The following is a 22,871-nucleotide window of genomic DNA, read 5'->3' on the forward strand; positions in this document are numbered from 1 at the left end:
AGTAACTTTGAAGTGTCCTCTTCAATTCCATTCTTATCACTTCCCTTCCCTGCCATGTTTATTGCCCCCATCCCACACTGTCACACCCGTTCCGACCTTTGCTAGGCAGTTCCCTCTGCTTCTGCACTTTATTCCAGTTTAGATCAGGTGTCACTACCTTTAAGAAGTGTCTTGACCACATCCCCCATGCCCACAGCTCACTTCCACTCAAAACCTGCACTTCCCTGCCCTGTAAATACCAGATTATTATATTGACTGTCCCCCTCCCATTTTCACATTCGACTGTGGGCATCTCGAGGGTAGAAACTGCATCTCCCCACGCTTAGCATTGTCCCAAGTTTCAATCAATACTTCAGAGGTCAATGCATAAAGTTCACTACTGAGTCTCTGAGGCCAATACAACATTAAAACACAAACTTCCTTCCTTCCTTCCTTTCTCTCTCTCTCTTTCTTTTTTTCTTTTTCTTTCTTGATGGAGTTTTGCTCGTCACCCAGGCTGGAGTGCAGTGGTGCAATCTTGGTTCACTGCAACCTCCAACCCCTGGGTTCAAGCCATGTTCCTGCCTCAGCCTCCCGAGTAGCTGGGATTACAGGTACCTGCCACCACCCCAGGCTAATTTTTCTATTTTTAGTAGAGACAGAGTTTCACCATGTTGGCCAGGATGGTCTCGAACTCCTGACCTCAAGTGATCTGCCTGCCTCAGCCTCCCAAAGTGCTGGGATTACAGGCATGAACCACTGTGCCCAGCCAAACCTTTTTTCTTTTCATTACCATTTCAGGACTCTGTTTAAAACAGAGGTAAGTAATGAGGTTTATTTGAAGCCAGGCCCTGTACAAAATCTTTTGTTAGCTGAAATGTTTCTCAGAGGTACATAAAGCCTCTAAAGCTCTTATTACCTATTTACTAACCCTCCCTTTTAAATACGTTTACTGCTTTTACTACTAGATTTTTTTAATGGAAGACATATTTTTACTGTTTCCTATTTGCAAGATGGGAAAATGGAAACAAAGTTTCTGTTTTCTTCTTGTAAGGACACTAATCCCATCACAAGGGCCCACTCTCATGATCTCATCTAACCTCCCAAAGGTCCCATCTCCAAATACCATCACACTGGGGGTCAGGGTGTCAACATATGAATTTGAGAGGGACACAATTCAGTCTATGACATGGACTCTGTTCCTAGTGCAGAGTGGTGGAATGAAGGAGGCAGTTACTGCAAGCATGAATACATCAGCACATGATCTGGCTCATCACAGAGGGCAAAGGTAAGATCCCGTGAACTTTGTGCTCCACCGCCACAGTGTTACAGAAACACTCTCTTCTCTAGAAAAATGGAAGGATGAGGCAATGTTGGGCTAGCATTCCTGCCTGGTATCATTGGCTGAGGCTGAGCAGTGGCTTCCCTCTTTGCACAAGAAAAGGGCTCTCCAGTTCTCCCAGGTCCCCACCACTCCCTGCCATCTTAGATTCTGTTAACTTCTCTTCTTTGATTTACCCACCACCCGGCCACAGCAGACACTTAGGTTTGTTACCTCTGGTTGGTGACTGTGGCTGACAACCTTTTTTGTGGTTCTAGACACTTCAGAATCTAGTGAGAGTTGTGGACCCTCTCTCTAGCAAGAGCACATCACAACTCATTGTGCGTTCAATTTAGAGGTTTGTGGCCTCTCCTAAGCCCAGGCTACAGACTCTCAGGGTGAGAATTTCTGAGTCAGAGATAATGTTGTCCTCTTCCATCTTCGAACAATCTTTTCCCACGGTTGGCTCCTTCTCAACACTGGAGTTTCAACTCAAACAGCAACTCCTAGATGTCTTCCCTGACCCATAGTTAGGTAGCTGTCGATCCTCCCTCTCCCGCTCCTTTTTATCTCAGCTTTTATTTTCCCTAGGAGACTTCTCGCTCTCTGAAATGGTCTGGTTCAGGCTGTATTGTTTGACTTAGCCCTCACCCCCTAGAATGTAATGTTAGCAGGCACTGTAGCCCAGCGGTACCCACCAGGCACTTGGTAAGAGCTTGCTGAAATGCATGAATGACTGGAAGTGTGTTCGGAGTCGGTTTCTTCCAGTGGGTTCCTAGTCTCGCTGACTTCAAGAATGGAGCTGCGGACCTTCGCCGTGAGTGTTAAAGCTCTTAAAGATGGCACAGATCCAAAGAGTGAGCAACAGCAAGATTTATTGTGAAGAGCAAAAAGCTTCTGCCGTGCAAAAGGGCACCCAAGAGGGTTGCTGCTGCTGGCGGGGGTGGCCAGCTTTTATTCCCTTATTTGCCGCCCCCCCACCCCCCCGCTCCCCCCGCCCCATGTTCCGTTTTTGTCCTATCAGAGCGCCCTTTTTTCAATCCTCCCTGCGATTGGCTTCTTTTAGGATCCTGCTGATTGATGCATTTTACAGGGCGGTGATTGGTGCATGTTACAGAGCACTGATTGGTGCGTTTTACAGAGCGCTGATTGGTGCATTTTACAATCCTCTTGCTAGCTACAGAAAAGTTCTCCAAGTCTCCACTCACCCAGGATGTCCAAATGGCTTCACTTCTCAGAAGAATCCCTCGATCTCGGGCTCCTAGAGGCTTCAGGCAGGAGCCACGTGAGAGAGAAACCCAGCCTGCGGTGACCTCCCGTTCCTAGACCACCCACCCGGAGCACAGCGCTAGGCTGTGCCCGTGAGCCTCGGTAGGGCGGAAGCTTCCGGGCCGGAACGGGTGTGCACGGTGCGCCGGTTACGGGGGGGCAACTTAACGGGCCGGACCGCGGCGACTACCGAGGGAGGTGAGGGGCGGGCCGGGCGGGTGTCCGAGGCGGCGGCGGCGGCGGCGGCATGGCAGGGCGGCGGGTGAACGTGAACGTGGGCGTGCTGGGTCACATCGACAGCGGCAAGACGGCGCTGGCGCGGGCGCTAAGCACCACAGCCTCCACCGCCGCCTTTGACAAGCAGCCGCAGAGCCGCGAGCGCGGCATCACGCTCGATCTGGGCTTCTCGTGCTTCTCGGTGCCGCTGCCCGCGCGCCTGCGGTCGTCTTTGCCCGAGTTCCAGGCAGCGCCCGAGGCCGAGCCCGAGCCCGGCGAGCCACTGCTTCAGGTCACGCTGGTCGACTGCCCCGGGCACGCCTCCCTCATCCGGACCATCATCGGCGGTGAGCGCGGGCCGGGGCGGGAGCCGGGCTCAGGGACGCGGGCGGAGCGGCCGGGCCCCCTGTCCGAATTCGCTCAAGGCTTTGCCGGGACGGGAAATTGCCCCACCTCATTGGTGGGGCTCCTGAGGCCCCAAGAGGCGACGTGACTTGCCCAGGGCCCCCCAGCAAGCGAGCGGAGGCTTTGAGATTCCGCTTTTCCCATCCAGCACAACCGAGCTGCAAGGTGCCTTCCTTAAAAAAAAAATCAAAAAATCCCTACCAAATGTGTTTATAATACATGGTCAAGTAAAGAAAACTCAAAATAAGAAAACTCAAAAGCCACAAAAAGGGTATACATACAAAGGCTGTCTCCATTCACCTGTCATTTGGTCTCCTGGTTCCCGTTCCTAGAGCCAACCGCTGTTACCAGTTTTTCTGTCTCATTTCAGAAAGGCTCCACGTCAATACAAGCATATCTGTGTGTATGTATAAATCCCTCTTTCCCTCTTCCTTTTAGACATGATTTCACTCAACGTTGTGTCTGGAGAGTGCCCCATATCTGTACACATAAAGCTACATCATTCTTTTTAAAGCTCACATAGGATTCAATTGCACACTTGTACCAACATTTTCATTTTCTTTTCTTTTTTTTTTTCTTTTTGAGACAGAGTCTTGTTCTGTCGCCCAGCCTGGAGTGCAGTGGCACTATCTTGGCTCACTGCAACTTCCGCCTCCCGGGTTCAAGCGATTGTCCTGCCTCAGCCTCCTGAGTAGCTGGGATTACAGGCGTGCGCCACCACGCCCGGCTAATTTTTTTTGTATTTTTAGTAGAGACGGGTTTCACCACGTTGGTCAGGCTGGTCTCAAACTCCTGACTTCATGACCCGCCTGCCTTGGCCTCCTAAAGTCCTGGGATTACAGGCGTGAGCCACCACGTCCGGCCTGTACCAACATTTTCTAAACAAATCTTTTGATGATGGACGTTTATGCTGTTTCCAGTATTTGCAAACCATTTTGCAGTGAATATTCTAGAACGGAAGTCTTTGGTGTGTTCGTATATATGTAGGATAATAGAACTAACTGGCTGGGGCAAGGGGCATGTGTGTTTTCGGTCGTGGTAGGTACTGCCAAAATGCCCCACGAAGAGGTACCGTTAATTTTTAATTAGACATGTAATACATGAATACATGCTACTTGTGAAGAAATAGAACATCACAAATAAGACAAACATTCCCTTACCCACTCCTCTGTCGTAAATTCTGTACCCCTCCTATCTCTGCAAATGAAAAGACCACTGCTTTTTTTTTTTTTTTTTTTTCTGAGATGGAGTCTCGCTCTTTTACCAGGCTGGACTGGAGTGCAGTGGTGCAATCTCGGCTCACTGCAACCTCTGCCTCCCAGGTTCAAGCGATTCTCCTGCCTCAGCCTCCCAAATAGCTGGGACTACAGGTGCACATCACCACACTTGGCTAATTTTTATATTTTTAGTAGACATGGGGTTTCACCATATTGGCCAGGATGGTCTTGATCTCGACCTTGTGATCCCCCTGCCTCGGCCTCCCAAAGTGCTGGGATTACAGGCGTGAGCCACTGTGCCTGGCTGAAAAGACCATTATTATACCTTTGTGGATTACTTTTCCAAACCCACTTAACTCCACTTAAATATATGGATAGAGCTTTAAAACATGTTTTGTTTTTAGAAAAAATGATACAATAATATAAACACATGGTCTAAAAGGGTATATAGCTAAAGAAGTATACTTCTCACTGCTGACCCCAGTACCTGATTACCTTTCTGTTCCCATTTTCTTGTGTTTCCTTCCAGCAATATTCTGTATGCCACACATGGGAATATATATTGGGCAGATGATAATTGGCTTGGTGGCAGATGGCCTCATTGGTCACTGGGCATTCTGGGTCCCAGCTATAATGGTGAGCTTATTAAGTACAGTACTTCATCTTTGTTACCTCCCAACTGTTTCATGTTACAGGCAGTCTGAGATCATTTCCCCATTTTACAGTAGAGGAAATAGAAGTTTGAAGAGGTGAAGGGACTTGCCCAGGGTCACACTGTCTAAAGTCTTCTCCTCAATCCATGTTTCAGTAAGGTGAATTTCAAGGGGCACACAATTCTCTACCCATTCCTCCCCGCCCTCTTATAACTGAATTCTGTTTGGTCACATCAAAATACATTTTAGAACATGGACTCTGAGCCAGTCCAGACTGGAGGTGGAAGGCAGAGGTTAAAAAATGAGACGGCGAGTTTTTAGTGTTTTCTAGTAAATAGGATAGATGAGTGGTGAAGGACATACTTTTGGAGTCAGGCAAAACTGGGCTTGAAGCCTAGCTTTCTTTCTTCCTTAGCTGTGTGATGTTTGAACCTAATTCTGGACCTTGCTTCAACTGGAAGATAGTGGTAACCACACAACTATTTATTGGCTTGACTTTTCTTGTGTATTTGCTGCTTACCAGGCAAACCCTGCAAGGAGCTTGGTGGTTACCGTTTAATAGTTGAGAAAATTGGGACTTAGGGAGGCAGGTAGTTAGTGAAACAGTCCAGGTCTGCCTGACTCCAAAGCTGGAGTCCTTTGCATGCTTTCCCAGGTTACCGTATAGTTCCCCCATCCCCTTCCAACATACATGCATACCTCATGTTATTGTGCTTCACTTGATTGTACTTTGCAGATAGTGGTTTTTACAAATCGAAGGTTCAAGGCAACCCATCCAACAGCATGTGCTTACTTTTTATCTCTATGCCACATTTGGGTTATTCTTAACAATATTTCAAACTTTTCATCAAATATTAAGCATCAAACATTTCACTTCATTTCAAACACATATCATCTGTTAATGGTGATCTGGGATCAGTGATCTTTGACGTTACTATTGTAATTTTGAAATGTCACAAACAATGCTTATGTAAGGCAGCAAACTTAATAAATGTTGTGTGTGTTCTGACTGCTCTACCTACTGGCTTTTTCCCTGTCTGTCTCCCTCTCCTCAGGCCTCCCTATTCCCTGAGACACAACAATATTAAAATTCATCCACCTAATAGCCTTTATGCGTTCAGGGGAAAGGAAGAGTTGCAAGTCTCTCACTTTAAATCAAAAGTTAGAAATGATTAAGCTTAGTGATGAAGGCAATGTTGAAGGCTGAGATAGGCTGAAAGCAAGGCCTCTTACATCAAACCAAACAGCCAAGTTTTGGACGCAAAGGAAAAATTCCTGAAGGAAATTAAAAGTGCTACTGTAGTGAACACACAGATGATAAGAAAGCAAGGCAGCTTTATTGCTTTATAGAGAAAGTTTTAGTGGTCTGGATAGAAAATCAAACCAGCTACCACATTCCCTTAAGTTGAAGCCTAATCCAGAGCAAGGCCATAACTCTTCAATTCTGTGAAGGCTGAGAGAGATAAGGAAGCTGCAGAAGAAAAGTTTGAAGCTAGCAAAGGTTGGTTCATAAGGTTTGAGGAAAGAGGCCATCTCCAGAACATAAATGTACAAGATGAAGCAACAAGTGCTGATAGAGAAGCTGCAGCAAGTTATCCAGGAGATCTAGCTAAGATCATTGATGAAGGTGAGTACACTAAACAGATTTTCACTGTAGGTGGAACAGCCTTATATGGAGAAGATGCTATGTAGGACTTTCATAGCTACAGAGAAGTCAATGACTGGGTACAAAGCTTCAAAGGACAGGTTGACTCTTGTTAGGGGCTAATGCAGCTGAAGCCGTTGCTCATTGACCATTCCAAAAATCCTAGGGCCCTTAAGAATTATGCTAAATCTACTCAGCCTGTGCTCTTGAAATGGCACAACACAGCCTGGATGACAGTACATCTGTTTATAGCATGTTTTACTGAATATTTTAAGCCCACTGTTGAGACCTACTGCTTAGAAAAAAGACTCCTTTCAAAATATTACTGATTGTTGATAATGCACCTGGTCACCTAATGGCTCTGATGGAGATGTACAAAGAGATTAATTTGTTATCATGCTTGCTAACACAGCATCCATTCTGCAGTGTATGGGTCAAGGAGTAATTTTGACTTTCAGGTCTTATTATTTAAGAAATATATTTCATAAGGCCATAGCTGCCCTAGATAGTGATTCCTCTGATGGATCTGGACAAAGTAAATTGAAAACCTTCTGGAAAGGATTTATCATTCTAGATGCCATAAAGAACATTTGTGATTCATGGGAGGAGGTAAAAACATCAACATTAACAATAATTTGGAAGAAGTTGATTTCAACCCTCACGGATGACTGAAGGGTTCAAGACTTCAGTGGAGCAAGTCACTGCAGATGTGGTAGAAATAGCAAGAGAGAATGAGAAGTGGTGCCTGAGGATGTGACTGAATTGCTATAATCTCATGATCAATCTTGAGTGGATGAGGAGTTGCTTCTTGTGCATGAGCAAAGAAAGTAGTTTCTTAAGATGGAATCTACTCCTGGTGAAGATGCTGTAAACATTGTTGAAATGACAACAAAGGATTTAGAATATTACATAAACTTAGTTGATAAAGCAGTGGCAAGATTTGAGAGGATTGACTCCAGTTTTGAAAACAATTCTGTGAGTAAAATGCCATCAAACAGCTTCACATGCTACAGATAAATTTTTGTAAAAGGAAGAGTCACCTGATGTGGCAAACTTCATTGTCTTATTTCAGTAGATTACCACAGTCACCCCAACCTTCATCAACCTTCGGCAACCATCACCATTGAGGCAAGACCCGCCACCAGCAAAAAGATTATGACTTGCTGAAGGTTCAGTAATCATTAGCATTTTTTAGCAATGAAGTATTTTAAAATTAAGGAATGTTTATTGTTTTTTGAGACATACTGCTATTGCACACTTAATTGACGACATGTCATGTAAACATAACTTTAATACACATTGGGAAACCAAAAAATTTGACTTGCTTTATTGCAATATTCACTGTGCTGCAGTGGTCTGGAACTGAATGTACAATATCTTTGAGGTATGCCTCATTTATAGAGAAGCTCTTCATATTGCAAAAAAGTTTCAGCACTTGCCTGGTCCTATATAACCAATTGTAATGCCCTGAAGAATTTGGTAAGTTTTTTATTTAGACTAAAACCGTAGAAGAAGAACTTATTTTTGTATGTACATTGTTGCTTATCTTTTGTCTCATCTCTGGAGTAGGGAGATTTATCTTCTTAAAATGTGGCCTGAGTGGAATGGAATGCTGAGACCAAGGGTGCTACCATTCTTCCTTGAATAGATCAGAGACCCACCTTCCTTTTCAGGGAATTGAGAAAAAACAATTTTTTTCTTGTAAAGAGAATTTGTTCCCCATTGAGTGCCTGCTCTGGTCCAGGCCTGTTGCCAGGAACTTGCATTTATGCAACCACCCTGCGTGGTGGGAGTGTTAGCCTTATTTCTCAGATGAGGAAACCCAAGCGAAGTGCCTTGGGCTGGTGTTGGAACCTAACTCTGCCGCCCCTAACCTGGATCTGGTTAATACCTTCATTTCACCTCATGGTCCACAAACTCATGGGCATCTTTGCCTTCTTGAAATGGCCCCCAAGGCCATCCTGGCTTGTGGCACCTGGACTTCTACAGTTCTGCCCCCTGCCTGCTTATTCTCCTCCTCCCTCTGATTCATTCTCTGCACAGTGAGCATTGCTCTCCTTTTACAAGTGTTCATCAGATCATAGTCAGCCCTACACTTGACAAGACTTACCAGTGAGTTCTCATTGTGCTTGGAGTAAAATCCAGCCTCTTTATGGCCCATAGGACAATAGTCTGGCTCTGCTTTCCTCTGATCCCATCAACGATCCCATCAACGACTGCTCCCCGCTCTGACCTTCAGTCACGGTGGCCTCATTTCTCTTCCTCCAGTGGGCCCAGCGGCTGCTTCCCTCAGGATATTTGCACCTGTTGTTGCCTCTGTTTGGTACATCTGGCTCCTTAAGTCTCTGCTTGAATGGCATCTCCTCAGCAGCCTCTCCTGCCCCACCTATCTAAAGTTGTCTCTTCAGCCCTTACCCCCTCATGCTTTCTCATGTCCCTGTTTCATTGCCCCAGCAGCCCTTTTCACTACCTGACGTTCTTCATGTGTTTACTTGTCGAGTATCTGTCCTCTGCTAGAATGTGAGCTCCATGAGACCAGAGCAGGAAACTTGTCTGTCTCATTCACCAGTGTTCTCAGCGCTTGGGCCAGAGCCTGGCATAGGATAGGTATTCAGTAAGTTCTGGATGAATGAAGCCTGTGTACCAGCTCCTGGGCTAGCCAGTTTTAGTGAGCAGAGAACCTTCTTTGTGGGTTAGTGGACAGAAGGCAACTAGCTTAGGGCCTGGCCTGTAGTGAGCTATGCAGGTTGGTTCTTTGTCCTCCCCTTTAGGAGCTTACATCAGAACCCAGGAGAAGATACTGCTGTGTACAAAGTGATCTTCTGGAGTTCTTTGCACAAGGGCAAAAGCAGGAGTAACTCACTTTGCTGGGGGGTGGAGTATAGGGTGCAAATGGGAAAAGAAGACCTTTCCTAGGCAAGGGCAAGGCTCTGAGCCTTAAACATGCCATTGTGTCTCAACATCAGAGATGACTGCCAGCATTTAGGCATGGCTGGAAATCGGCGTGGTGTGTGGGAGGTGTGCTAAAGATGAAGCTAGAAGGGTTGGCAGGGACAGACCCTAGAGAATGGCCCTTTAGTGTAGATTTTTCCTAAGGGTCCTGGAGCTCCTTGGAAGGCTATTAAAGCAGGTGTGTGATATGATTGGGCCGAGCTTTTGATAGAAAGTTGCAGGATTGCTGGACAGGGATTCCCACTGGCAGCAGGTGTGGTTTTCTCTCGCTGCACCTGCACCTGGCATCCCTGGGAGATCGGGCTCTTGTTAGAGTTCCTTGCTACTGTGAAAGATTTAGACCCCCTGTGGAATATGTTATCCCCAGGAGAAGGAAATTATAACAGTTGTCTGAGTTCTGTGATGACATCTCTGAAGTTCAATATATCTTAAATTAAAGCTGGCTCTAATTCCACTGTGCATGCACACATGCGCGCGCACACACACACACACAGACACACACACACACACACAAATCCTATCTTAACTTAGAGAAAATTGGGTTTTATCTCCCTTGATGCATGTGGCCACAGATAAAACTAAGTGGTGCTGTGGGGTTAACAGTGATAATTGTACTTACCATTATTTAGTGCTTGTCCGTATGATGTTTTTTTGATTTGTTTGTTTAATCTTCACATGATTCCTAGGAGGTAAGAGTTGATATTCCCATTTTACAGATTAAAAAAAACCATGGCTCAGAGGTCAGGGAACCCAGTTAGTAAGTGTCAGAACTAGGTTTGAACCCATATTGATCTGACTGCACAGCCCATACGCTGGCATTCTCAGTGTGAATGAAAAAGTGTACCCGTTCATTCTAGCCCCCTGTAGTGGTTCAGAGCAGTATTTTTCTTGAATCCATTTTAGAGTATAAATCTTTCAGGGTTACAACTTCAAAAAGATTCAGTAATGTATGTTTTAAAGACTTGGGTGGGGGTGAGGGACTTAGACTCATCTTCAATCTAACTCTGGCAGGAAGGAGGAGGGCTGAAAAATGCTGGTATCTTGGCTTGGCAATTTATAGTCCTCTGGTGGCTGTGAGGATTAACAGTGTATTGTCTCCCAGTCTTTTGTTTCTGTTGTTAATGAACAGCACTGCAACTTGTCGCCTGGACCTCTTGCCTTCTGTACACACCATTTTAGCGGTGCCTCCTGTGTGGGTCTGACCCTCTCTGAGCCCTTCCTGCCCGGGGCTGAGGAGGGCTGCAAAAGACTTCTAAGTCTGACTCAGGTTACTCTCCTTGAAGGAGAGAAACATCCAAGAGCCTACAAGATTTTTGTCTCTGCAGCCTGGAGAGAACATTCTTTGTAAAACTTAAGCTACTTTGCCTTTTTTTCCAGCCTTCTGTGTTCTTGGCGCCCATGTGGAGAAGGCTCTTCCCCTTTGATCTGTTTTATTGAAGTGTGCGCCCTTCATTCTTTCTGAAGATGCCCTCTCTGGACTCATAAATGAAACAAGGGGTTCGTGTGTGTGAATGAATTTCAACCAGATTTTTTTGTGATACCCGTTAGGCATCTGCACATATCCCCGGAAAGCAGCCTGCTCCAGGAAGAAATAACGTACTGGGGGCTTGACCAGGTAGGCCTTGGTGTCCTTGAGGAATTTGAGTGTTACTCTAATGCAAAAGCAAACAAACCAAACGCCACTTTTGGTTTTCTTTACCCCTAGTCTTTTCAGGAGAATCTGTGTAGGAATATATTATGTGAAATTGTGGTAATTATGTATGTTTGTCCTAAAATACTGAAGCATATTTGAAGGAGTTCTAAGTGGAAATGCTTCCTTCAGCTTTACTTCTTTAGTTCCTAGTATCCATCAGGCCTTAGTTCCCTGTTTCTTTGTGCCCATCCAGTGAGAGCTGTTTCTTTCTCTTCTTCACTGAAAGGTACACACCATAACTAGAAGATTCTACTTTCCAGTACTGCTTCTTTGACATCCTCTACCACCAACTAAAGCTGAGGCTGACACTGGAGTTGCTTGCCTTCACTTGCTTCAAAGCCTCTTATGTTCAATAGAGTCTGCCCCACTCAGCCCTAAAGTGTACCACTATTCAAGTACAAATTTTCTTGTTTTGCCTGGTACCTTATCGCTCTCTGACCCCACCTGATCTCCCCATACGCTGGAGTGCCTTTAACTCTCTCCAGGAGACTCAAGTTGAGCTTTGTCTGCGGCATCTTCTCTTGGTGCTGGACAGCGGGTGACTTTGCTTTAGCTTGGGTGACAGTGTGGGAGTAGCGCAACATCAGAGACACAGCCTTGAGTTTAAATTAATGCAGAATATTTGAGCAGGAACCAACAGGAAAGAAAAATGGAAGCAGGTAGTCATATTTCATTCTGTTGGGGTACATTTTTCTTCTCATGGGGCTTGCCCTTGAGAACAAAACGTATCAAATGTTAAATCAAAGAATATTTTTGTAGTCATGCTAGGAATAGAAAATAATGCAAAGACTCTGGCTTCTTGAGGCAAATATTTTGCTGGAAGGTTATAATCAAAGTCAGAAGGAAATCATAGCCACAGCTTTCGGTAAAGCTGTAATCATTTAAAATTAATTGCTTTTAAACTTTTCACTGAGCATCCCCTTTGTTTTCTATCAGCATGTCTCTTGGGTTTTTCTTCGGAATCATTCCATCCAGGTTGGAATAGGATTCGGGCAGGCATCCCAGGAAACAACCCATAAATTAAGCCCTAAGACATATTCCTCTTTCTGTCATTCTTTTGTTTGATGGAGCCTCAACCAGGCTGGGGATGAGATACTCTTGCCTTAAGAGCTCAGTTCTGTGTCCCCTTTACCAGTAAAGGCTTTGATGTGTGGAAAATGATGGTATGTATAGCTCTGGTACTCTGGGTATCTTGGAGGCCCAGTCTTGGTGAGGGTAGAGCCTGGCACTTCTGAGGCAACCTCATGGTAGGATAGGGAGCTGGAGTGAGTCCTCATTCTTCTAGGCTCTGGACTTGGTTGCACAGCATGCATCCCTCTTGGTGTGAACACTTTACTCCAATGGCCGGTTTCCGTGTCTCTTCTTTCCATTAGCCTGGAAGCATGATGGGGTAGAGACAATATCTGAATCATCTCTGTAGGTCTAGGGCCAACCCAGAGCCTGGCATACAGCAGATAATAATTTTAAAAACATTTTTAATTTTATATAGTGTTTATATAATTTTTTAAAATAATTTTATGGTATATAAATTACATACCGTAAAATTCACCCATTTCACTGAGTGTACACTAAGTGAACACTCAGTGGTTTTCACTATACTCATACAGTTGTGTAGCTATCATCACACAATCTCAGTTTAGACCATTTTCGTCACCCCATAAAGAAACCACATCCCTACCAGTAGTCATTCCCCATTTGCCCCTCTCCCGGGCATAGGCAACCACGAATCTACTTAATGTCTCTGGATTGACCTGTCCTGGACATTTCATATAAGTAGATCACACAATATGTGGCCTTTTTGTCTGGTGACTTTTGCTTGGCCTCACTATGTTGCCCAGGCTGGTCTTGAACTCCTGGAGTTAAGCAGTCCTCTTGCCTCAGCCTCCCAAAGCGAGCATATGCTTTTAAAGTTCATTCACGTTGTAGTGTGAACCAGTATTGCATTTTTTTGTAAAAAAAAAACTATTGATTTCTACTTGTGGTAAAGTACAAATAATGTACAATTTGCCATCTTAGCCATCTTAAGTGTACAGTGTGTGGCATGTGCTCCTCAGGCTGCCTCTTCTTTCTGTGATGTGCCTGGCCCATGGAGACATTTGGGCTGGTAGGCCTTGTTTTAAGGGCTTTTGGCAGCTTGTGTGGTGGGAGAGGACCACATGGAGCTGCATTTAGTGTTTTTCTCCACTCACTCAGAGATTCTACACATACACGTTGCATGGCTTTGTTTTGGACGTGAGGGCAGATACACAGTCGTGCCTGTCTTCAAGGGGCTCACAGTCCCGAATAGGGGGGAGGAAGCCAGGCAGTGCCAGCAGCCAGTTTAAGATGCGGAGTGGTAAGGGCTTTGATTAAGATGGGCATAGAAATGTGAGTACCTGCCTGGGGTAGCAGATAGGGAATCCTGCTGGAGGAGACACACGGCTGGGCCTGGAAGGATGACCTGTGGATGTCCAGGCTGAGAAATCCAGGAAACAGCCTTAGCAGAGTCCAGAGGCATGGAAGCAGCCCTGGCTAAAGAAGGGGAGTGGTCAGGGTGGCTGGCACTTGCACACGGGGGTGTGAAAGGAGGTGAGGCCAGGTTGGCTGGGTCACAGGCCAGTCCAACTGGCTTGTGGGAATTGTGAAGGATGGTTGAAATATTACATTTTAGAAGATGGGAGGCATTCCAGCTAGAGGACTCAGAGTAAAAAAGGATCTAGAGACAAAGGGAGGGCTGGAGTGTGACTGGGGTGTCAGGCCAAGCTTCCAGAGGGTGGCCCGGACCGGATCTCAGGAGCCGGGAGAGTCTCTTCTGGGAGGAAGGCTGGTAGGTTTTAAGCTTCTGGTGGCTTTTAGTGAGCTCCCTGAGTCTGAGGAGAGGACTGTGACAAGTGGTCCTAGGGCCTAGCATTCCTCTCCTCATTCCAGCTTCAGCTTTCTGACCCAGCTGGATGAAGGAGAAGAGGAAGGACACCTCAGGCAGGCAAGGCGGACGCCATCAGCAGGGAAAGTGGGGCTCTGGGGTTGCAGACATGGCAGTGCTGAGCAGTGGTCAAGAGATAGTTCTGCCTCTCGGAGGGAGAGGAAAGAATGGACTTTTGGAGAACCCTTGCTGTCTGCTGGACACTGTTCTAGACCCGTGGCTCTTGCTGTATCCTCCCAGCCAGTCTCTGAGGGAGGCGTTTCCATCTACATTGCTCAGCTACTAGAAATGAGGCTCTGAGCAGTAGGCAGTTTGCTGCAGGGTGCACAAGTAGCCAGTGCCAGGCTCTGGTTTCAGAGGCCCTGGCTTTGCCCAGAAGCTGCTCTCAGACCTTAGCACATGCCTGCTTCCATAGAAAATTGTGGCTCCTGAGGAACACTTTATATATAAATCAAATTGTCAAAAATAGAGATTTCTGCTTCTGTTCTCCCCTGGATTATTTGAGTTTTTGTCTTTTGTTAATTGGGTCTTTTATTTTCTTGTGCTGTGTGATTAGGCTCCTGCTGCTTTGAAGTGGCCTTTGTTGGGTGGGTAGGGAGGACTTAGTTAATGTGGGTGATCCTCTCTTGGCAGGAGAAAAAACAACTTTTGCTGTTGAGAGAGAAGTTGACTTTCCCTCTTTCCATATCTCTTGTGTTGTGATGATTCCTCTCTTGTCTTGAGGCCTTCAGGAAGACTAAAATAATTTCCTTTGTCTTTAACCTACTTCCTGAGGATATTTATTTGGTGCCATGCACAGGTGCTGCTTAAAGATAAACCTGACTTTTTTCTTTTAAAATTAGTGCTTGAAATTTGCTAGCATTGCCCTGTCTGGCAGCAGGAACTTGCCTTGCTTGGCCTGGTGGCTACATCCTTTACCATAGATTTATTTGGGTTGCTTAGAGCTCCGGAGGGTCAGTGGCTTGTCCTTGGTCATTTGACATTGGCACTAGAGCTCAGTCTTCCCAGGTACATGACAGTGTGGCACTTGAAGAAACAATTGCCCTGTTCGTGGTCATTTCCAGATGAGTTTAAGGATCTTTCACCATGAACAGTAAAGGCCCTTGGGTGTGTGTTCTCAGCATTCTCTATTTTCTAAAAAGATGATCCAGGGCACATTCAGAGATGATCTTCAGAACTGCGCTCTAGAGAGGAAAGACTTTACATAAGAAGGACTCCATTGCTTCGGCACTTGCTGTCTGGCCTCACAGACAAGTAGACCACAGGAAGACTGGAAGGGAGCCCTGAGGTGCTTACAGCACAGCCGTGTTTCCCATCAGCACCCAGCCCCTGCAGAGAGGGCTGACAGACACTTTGGCTGCGAAAAACAGTGTTTTAAAAAATCTCTGCAGTGGCTTGATCAGTACTCTCCAGCAGAACTTTCTGTGATGATAGGAATGTTCTACAGTGGCACGGTCCAACATGGCAGCCACGAGCCTCATGGCTGTTGGAGCACTTGCACTGTGGCTAGTGTAACTAAAGACTGAAATTTTAGTTTTATTTAATTTTAATTAATTTAAATTTATATAGGCACAGGTGGCTAGTGGCTGCTGTATTTGACAGTACAGGGCTGGATGGACTGAGGAATGGCTAGGTTCTGTGTCCCTATTGTAGATTTGGATTTGAGCTGTCCCCTCCATGTGATTTGGTTATAAGAACTATCATCTTCCTGAGACGTCCTGGCCTGGGGTGACTACCACAGGCCCTTAGATTCCACCCTCTCAGCTTCTTCACCTTCCTAGTGAAGGACACCTCCACTCTCCCAAGGTGTGGCCCTTGAAATGCTCCTCAGTGTGTCCTCCTCCTTCACCTGCCTCTGGATCCATCACCACGCCTTCTCCCTCCTGCTTGCTCTCTGCCTTTGCATTTCCCATCACCGCAGCTGCGACCTGAAGACAGGCTTCTGCTAGTTCCTGGCCGGATGAGTACAGCATTCCCTCACATAGTCTCCTTGATTCCAACCCCCCGCAGAAGGTATAGGGATAGAAGAGAGTTTAAAAACTACTTCCCTGTGTAGAAGTCTTTGTTTGCTCTCTGCTGGCATAAAGCCTGAGCTTCTTAGCTGGCTGACGAGGCCCCTCCTGAGGGGTTGGGATCTCAGGACTCCAGGCTGAATGAACCACTTGCAGGTCTGTGGACAGACAGACCGTGCTCTCTCATGCTGCATATTCTGGCTACATGCACTTTTCTGGGAAGCGTCATTGTCCACCCTCCCCAGGCTAGATTAGGTCACCCTCATTTGAGGGCCTGTAACATCCTACACATAACCCTATGATCTCACTTTCTCCCCATCTTATGCCCTTTTCTGTTTACTGGATTCTGTTTTCCACTGGACTTGATCTCTTTGAGGGTAGGGGCCTGTTATCATTCAACTCTATGTCCAAGGGCCCAGGAGAGGCCTTGGCACAGAGTAAATATTTGGTGCATGCATGTCGGAATGAATGAATGAATGAAGAGGTCATTTCCCACTGCCTGCACCAATTACCCATGCTCTTATGGTGCTTTAAACAACTGGCCAAATAGAGTTCAACAGTGGAGGAAGCCTGCCTTGAGGTTAGACAAGTTAATCTTTCAATGGAAATTCAATCCTCATATTTCATTTTCAGGCCACTTTGCGTAGCAAAGTAGTTTAACTCATAGCAGATTTCTGCTGTGCTGATGGTTAATTTCATGGCCCACAGAGGGTCAGCACACTAATGCCGGGAACACGGCGACCTCAGTGCAGCTCACCGCACACGGTGAGGGCCCAGCGGCCCTGTTGTTTTAGAGAAGCAGTTCTCAAACATCCTTCTGATTTTGAGTTAACAGGGGTGACCCTTTCAAGAACATTTTAAAAAGCTATAACATAGATCCCTCCCAGATCGTATATTTTCCTTTCTCCATGCAGTTCAAAGGGGCTGAGTTGTCTCATAGGTTTTTGCCAGCAATCTTCAGCTTGACCCTGGTTGTTTAAATCTGCCGGAGGAAATTTGAACAAACTTGTACTTTGGTAATTCTTCTGCCTCTGTGAACCTTTAACCTTGGGGTTGCTTTTCGAGCCAGGGCTGCATTGTCACCAGTCGTCCCTGCTGGGGCTTTCAAAGGGCATTGTCTAGGGCGTCTGTTTTCACTTTGCTACTGGAGTTCTTTTGAGGAAGGGTATTAATTCAGACCTGATTCTGAGACAGGACGAGCACTTTTAAACTTGCCCCAGAGCTTGGGGATGGGGAAATGAGCGTAATGCAAGCCTGTAGCTGATGCCAGTAATTGTTCTGCAAATAGTCTGCGAGGGTGAAGGGAGAAGAGGCCCTCCAGAGGCAGAAGAATGTGCCAGCTGTCCAGTGGGAGGCCACAGCTTTGCCCAGGGTTTGTTGACTACATGACAAAAAGAGGTCACTGTCTCTGATCACCAGTTCTGGGTCCAGAGTTCCTCCTGAATGTAAAATTCCTGGAGTGCCAGGTTGCTAAGAACCTGGGAGGCCGGAGGTGAACCTGGGGCTCCATATACCATTACCAAGTGCTTGCGTGGTAAGAAACTTTCTGGGGAGAAAGAGGAAGGCTCTCTGAGGCAAGAGGGTAGAGATTTGCTCTGCTGCTGTCCTGAGCCTTTCTGAGTGAGCGTCCCTCTGTAGACCAGGTCACTCACCTCCATCAGCTAGCCAGTTTCACCCTTCAGTTCTTCTTGTGTCTTTTCACAGGAAGCCCAAGACACCCATAAATGTGAAATGTCACAGTCATAGGCCCCCTGGGGCTTCGAGGCTGTTGTCATGGGTGTGCAGTGTTTGAGACTGGACCCTAAGAGGGGAGGCTCTCTGGTACCTCCCCAGGCAGCTCCTTGCTGGTTCTGTCACTTACTCTTTGCGACAGGTTGAGAGTTGTTTGAACACCTGGTTTGGTTCCGTGGTTTTCTTTGATTTATTTTCCCAGGATTCTTAGTGTCCTGAAGATTTGGTTAGGCGATCTTATTCCTTAAGCTCAGATGGTATAGAAGGAAAGGTGGATCATGACATTAATTCATTCAACAAACCCCGAGCAACTACTGCTTGCCAGGGGTTGAATTTCCAGTGGTCAGCAAAGCAGAAGTGGCTTCTGCTTTCATGTAGCTTCCTGTCTAGTTGGGGAGGCAGATGGTACAGAAGTAAACAAAACATGCGGAATTATAAATTATGTAAGTGCTAAGCAGGACAAGACAGGATGCCCAGATAGGGACTAATGGATGTGGGGCATCTACTTTAGTTTGGAGGCCAGGGAAGGCCTTTCTGAAGCAATAAAGTTGAAGCTAAACTATGGCGCAAAAGCCCACCCCTGGAATGTTGAGAGGTGTTCCAGACCAAAGGCGTAGCACACATGAGGGTCCTGAGGCTGGAGGTCTCCTGGGGCTAGCTACAAGTGAGAGGGTATCAGCTGGTTTTCACACAGCAGACCTCATGTTGCAGGTATATTTGGACAGATGTGTATATCTGGACTCTCTGGAAGTCCCAGTTTTGCTGAAAGATAAGCATGGCACATCCTATCATTCTGAAATAGGACACGGTGAGACAGAAGAAGGCAGGCCAGCCTTCTAGAGATGCCTGGTCTCACTATGGCTATCCTATTGGCCTTTATCTGTCCTTAGTCCCATTTCTGGCACTGTAACCCCTTATTTCCATGGTAGAGGGATGGGCTGATGTGGAATCAGGGTTGGCAGGCAATCCTGGCAGAAAGTGAATTAGACATTTTTCACAACTCTGTGATTGTGTTTGGTCATTAAACATTGGCCCACTGGCTGCTTATGACTTGAAGGCCACGTGGAGGTTAAGGACACATTCCTGAACCACTAACTCAAGAAGTAGACATCAGAGATACTAAGTATCTAACATCATAGAATTGTAAATAAAATTCCCCTGACACCTAGACCCCGTCTCGCTCCTGGTCAGTGCTCCTTTCCCTGCATAGCCTCACAGAGCACAGGCCCTACATGCTTCTCTCCATCCCCTTTCCTGCGGGGCTGCCTCTTGGGCTGAAGGCAATGCATGGCAGTGGGGCAGGCGGCATATTTTGCCTTTTCTTTTTCCTCCAGAAACAAGTTTGGCATGGGACTTGGTCAGTCTTGATCTGTGCCTGGAAGTGTGAAGGCATGGGTGCAGATGTTGAGATAATTTGTGTACCTCAGAACCAGAACTGGACACTCACTGTAGGGAAGACCAGCTCCTCACCCCCCGCCCTGCCTCCCCCACCTGGCCCGAGGTTCCTGTTGAGCAGGCATGGCCTAACCTCAGACTTGCATGCATATTTTTCTGCTGTTGATTTTCTCAAATTCTTTAACAAGGGAACAGTAGTTTACATCCTTTAAAGCTTTCTTGAGGCTGGGCACGGTGGCTCACGCCTGTAATCCCAGCACTTTGGGAGGCGGAGGTGGGTGGATCACCTGAAGCAGGAGTTCGAGACCAGCCTAGCCAACGTGACGAAACCCCGTCTCTACTAAAAATACAAAAATTAGCCATGCATGGTGGTGAGCGCCTGTAATCCCAGCTACTTGGGAGGCTGAGGCGTGAGACTGCACTCCAGCCTGGGTGGCAGAGTGAGACCCCGTCTCAAAAAAAAAAAAAAAAAAGCTGTCTTGGGATGCCAGTTTGGTCTTCTGGTGATAGAACCTTGTCCACAGGTTAGAGGAAATAATACTTTCAGTAACACCCCCAGCTTGGGGGATCTCAGAAAGAAGGGCATGTTGCCAACTTCTGAGGATTTGTCTGAAAAACAGCAACCTGGCATCCCCCCAACTCCCTGCTTTTTTTCCCTCTAGAATCAAATAGAATCTCTTTTCCTGGCAAAGATTTCCTAGATAAAAAGAGGTACTACTTAGTCATTTTTGTAGGTTCGTTAATAGTTTCTAAAAGTTTTTAAAAGTACATAATAAGAAAACTTGTTATGGCAACCAATAAAGTTTCTTTTCGAGGAATGAATATTTTCTAGGAAAGATAAGAGTCAGCTATGTTTGGTCTGATTTCTTCAGCTGAATCTTTCCCTCTTCCTCTTATCTTGAAATCTATCTCATAAGGCAATCTGGGGACACTTTAGCAAGCACTCTGGTAACAGATGTGTGTCATCCTCTTCCTGACACATCTCCCAGCCCTGGAGACCCAGCTGTACAATCGCAAGCTGTCCACAGGGCGGTGGGGTGGAAATCATCTCCATGCCGACTCCGGAACTATTTGGTGCACAAGAGGGCAGTATTTGCTTACAGTCTTGGATCGGGATGATCAATGTGTAGTTTCACAGGTCAGCATAGTTAAAATGACCTCTGACTTTTTCAAGACAAAATAAACTATAGGCCACAGCCATGATGGCTTCCCATAGATGCCTTTAAGTGTCTGATCCCTCCAAAAAAAATGCTGCTTGCTATCTTTTTTCCTTAAAAAGGAAAATATTGTTTCTTTCAAGGTTTATTTTTAATTTTTTTTTAATCAATGAAAATATGGTTTGCAGGCTTGTACCTACAATGGCAGAGGTTAAAAAGTGTTGCAAAAGCAAAACAACTGCTTTCTAATTAAAAACCAGATGGGAAGATTTTTGTTTGAAGCAAGGGGTCAAATGTATTTTCTCCCCCTTTCACATCAGTGTAAAGATTATCTGACTTAACTTTTAAAGCATTTGAAGATGTGGGCTTCGGTCATCAACCCTTCTATACTCAGTTTTCTTTTTCTGCAAGTTCACAGTATTAACCAAAGCAAAGACCTTCCAGGAGGAAAAAAAGGAGATCTCCCTGCCTTCCAGAGGCACAATGTTGTATCTGAACCATAGGCCATGTCTGCTTTTGTATAATGATTTGCCTATTTTCAGTTCTTCCATGGTGTTTTTCTATAGAGACTTTTAAGCCAGAAAGACATAGCTGGCCCTCCAAATCTGTGGATTCAACCAACTGAAGATTGAAAATATTTGAAAAAAAAAATGAAAACAACAAAAATAACAATTCAACAACAAAAAAATGATATGTTTAAAAACACAATACGGTATAGCAACTATTTACATAGCATTTTTATTTTATTAGTTACAAGTGATCTAGAGATGATTTAAATATACGGGAGGATATGCATAAGTTATATGAAAATACTCTGTCATTTTATATCAGGGCCTTAAGCATCCTCAGATTTTGGTCCTTCAGTGGTCCTCAAATCAATCCCCCACAGATAACAAAGGACAGTGGCATTGGTTTACAACTCCTGTCCCACCAGATTCCAGCCTATGCAAGAATTGGGATCTCATATCTTTCTGCTCCCTCTTCCTCAAACCTGGAACTTCTGATTTGGTCCTTCTGATTTGAGGTGCCTCCATAACTTTAGCACCCAAGAGAATTTAACTGAAAACAGCAGTGGTAGCAAGGCCCAGCACATTAAGGACATAGTGATGGTCAGGCCGAAGGAACCCATGCATAGGGGTGGCCTGGGTCTAGGGGAAATGCCACCTGGCCTCTCTGAGCCTGTCTGTGCACCTCAAATGCAGATGATTATCTCACAGGGTGGTTGCATCAAAGATGCCCATAAATAAAGCTTCAGGAACATAGTAGGGAGCAGTTACTGTTTTGTTTATTTTTTGTAGAGCCAAGCGCTTGCTGTGTTGCGCAGGTTGGTCTCAAACTCCTGGGCTCAAGTGATCCTCCTGCTTTGGCTGCCCAAAGTGCTGGGATTACAGGTGTGAACCACTGTGACTGGCTGGGAGCAGTTACTGTGCCAATGATCCCTCTGACCCCTGATGAATTATAAGCATATGGAGGTGGTGGGGCACTGTTGGACATGAGGATGGAGACACAGACACTGATTCTTGATTGCAGACAAACCAGTTCTTTCCAGATTATTCATTTATTTGATTCATTGAGCATGTCCATTGCTTGGCCCCTTCGAGCATCTGCAGCAAAGTGAAATGCAATCTAGATGGGAGGTGCCGTGCTGCCGCCTCGATCCTCTGATAGCAGTCGAGGAGAAAAGCTGGGTTCCGAGGCTTAGCCCTATATGAAATCAGATGTCTTCTTTTAATCTTTTGTAATCGCAACATAAATCTTCCAAAGGGAGTATGTCTATAAGATAGATGCCACATAAGCTGTGGAATGTATTAGTATGTGTGACATCCCTGTGGTCTTTTAATTGATCAGTGGCATTTAATGCAAAATTTGAATCTGACCACACCGGGTAGGGAGAACCCTGGGTGGCCTTCTTGTTTGCTTCCCCATGAAGCTCCTGTCCTGGCTTTTATTAGAAGGGTCTGGGTAGGAAAAGAAGGGTTTTGAGCTGAAGGTTTTCAAAAGAGGCCCACGCCATGTTTTTCTGGGAACATAGTTTCTGAAAAAATGCTGGAACCATCAGTTTCCAAAGGAGCCTGGTTTGTGAGGGGAATGAAAAGTTGTTCCTGCGTGTGGATTCTGGGTTGTTTTCCATCTTCACTCCCTAAGGCAGGGCTGGCAAGCAGGGAATGGGACAGATGTTTTGTGGTAGTAATTTCCAGTCAGATTCTTGAATGCCTTCTATACTCTGGGTCACCATCAGCTCATAATGGAGCAAAATTGAGTGAGAATTCCTGCAATGAACGACGTGAACGGCGCACCGGAGAGATATGATGGTGGAGATAGAG

General features: G+C 45.8%; 1 protein-coding gene across 4 annotated transcripts in view; it reads left to right on the forward strand.

Annotated features, from left to right (window-relative positions):
• Positions 1-2,717: 2,717 nt before the first annotated feature.
• EEFSEC (eukaryotic elongation factor, selenocysteine-tRNA specific) overlaps positions 2,718-22,871 on the forward strand; it is a 260,253-nt gene continuing 240,099 nt past the window's right edge. Inside the window, exon 1 of one of the 4 annotated variants that reach the window (XM_054482127.2) lies at positions 2,718-3,132. In XM_054482127.2, coding sequence (XP_054338102.1) covers positions 2,817-3,132 — 316 coding nt within the window. In that variant the 5' untranslated portion in view covers positions 2,718-2,816. The remainder of the gene's footprint in view (positions 3,133-22,871) is intronic. The other 3 variants (XM_054482130.2, XM_063662609.1, XM_054482128.2) reach the window with 3 other exon arrangements.

Source organism: Pongo pygmaeus, chromosome 2 (genome assembly GCF_028885625.2).
Source record: "Pongo pygmaeus isolate AG05252 chromosome 2, NHGRI_mPonPyg2-v2.0_pri, whole genome shotgun sequence".
Taxonomy (NCBI): Eukaryota; Metazoa; Chordata; class Mammalia; order Primates; family Hominidae; genus Pongo; species Pongo pygmaeus.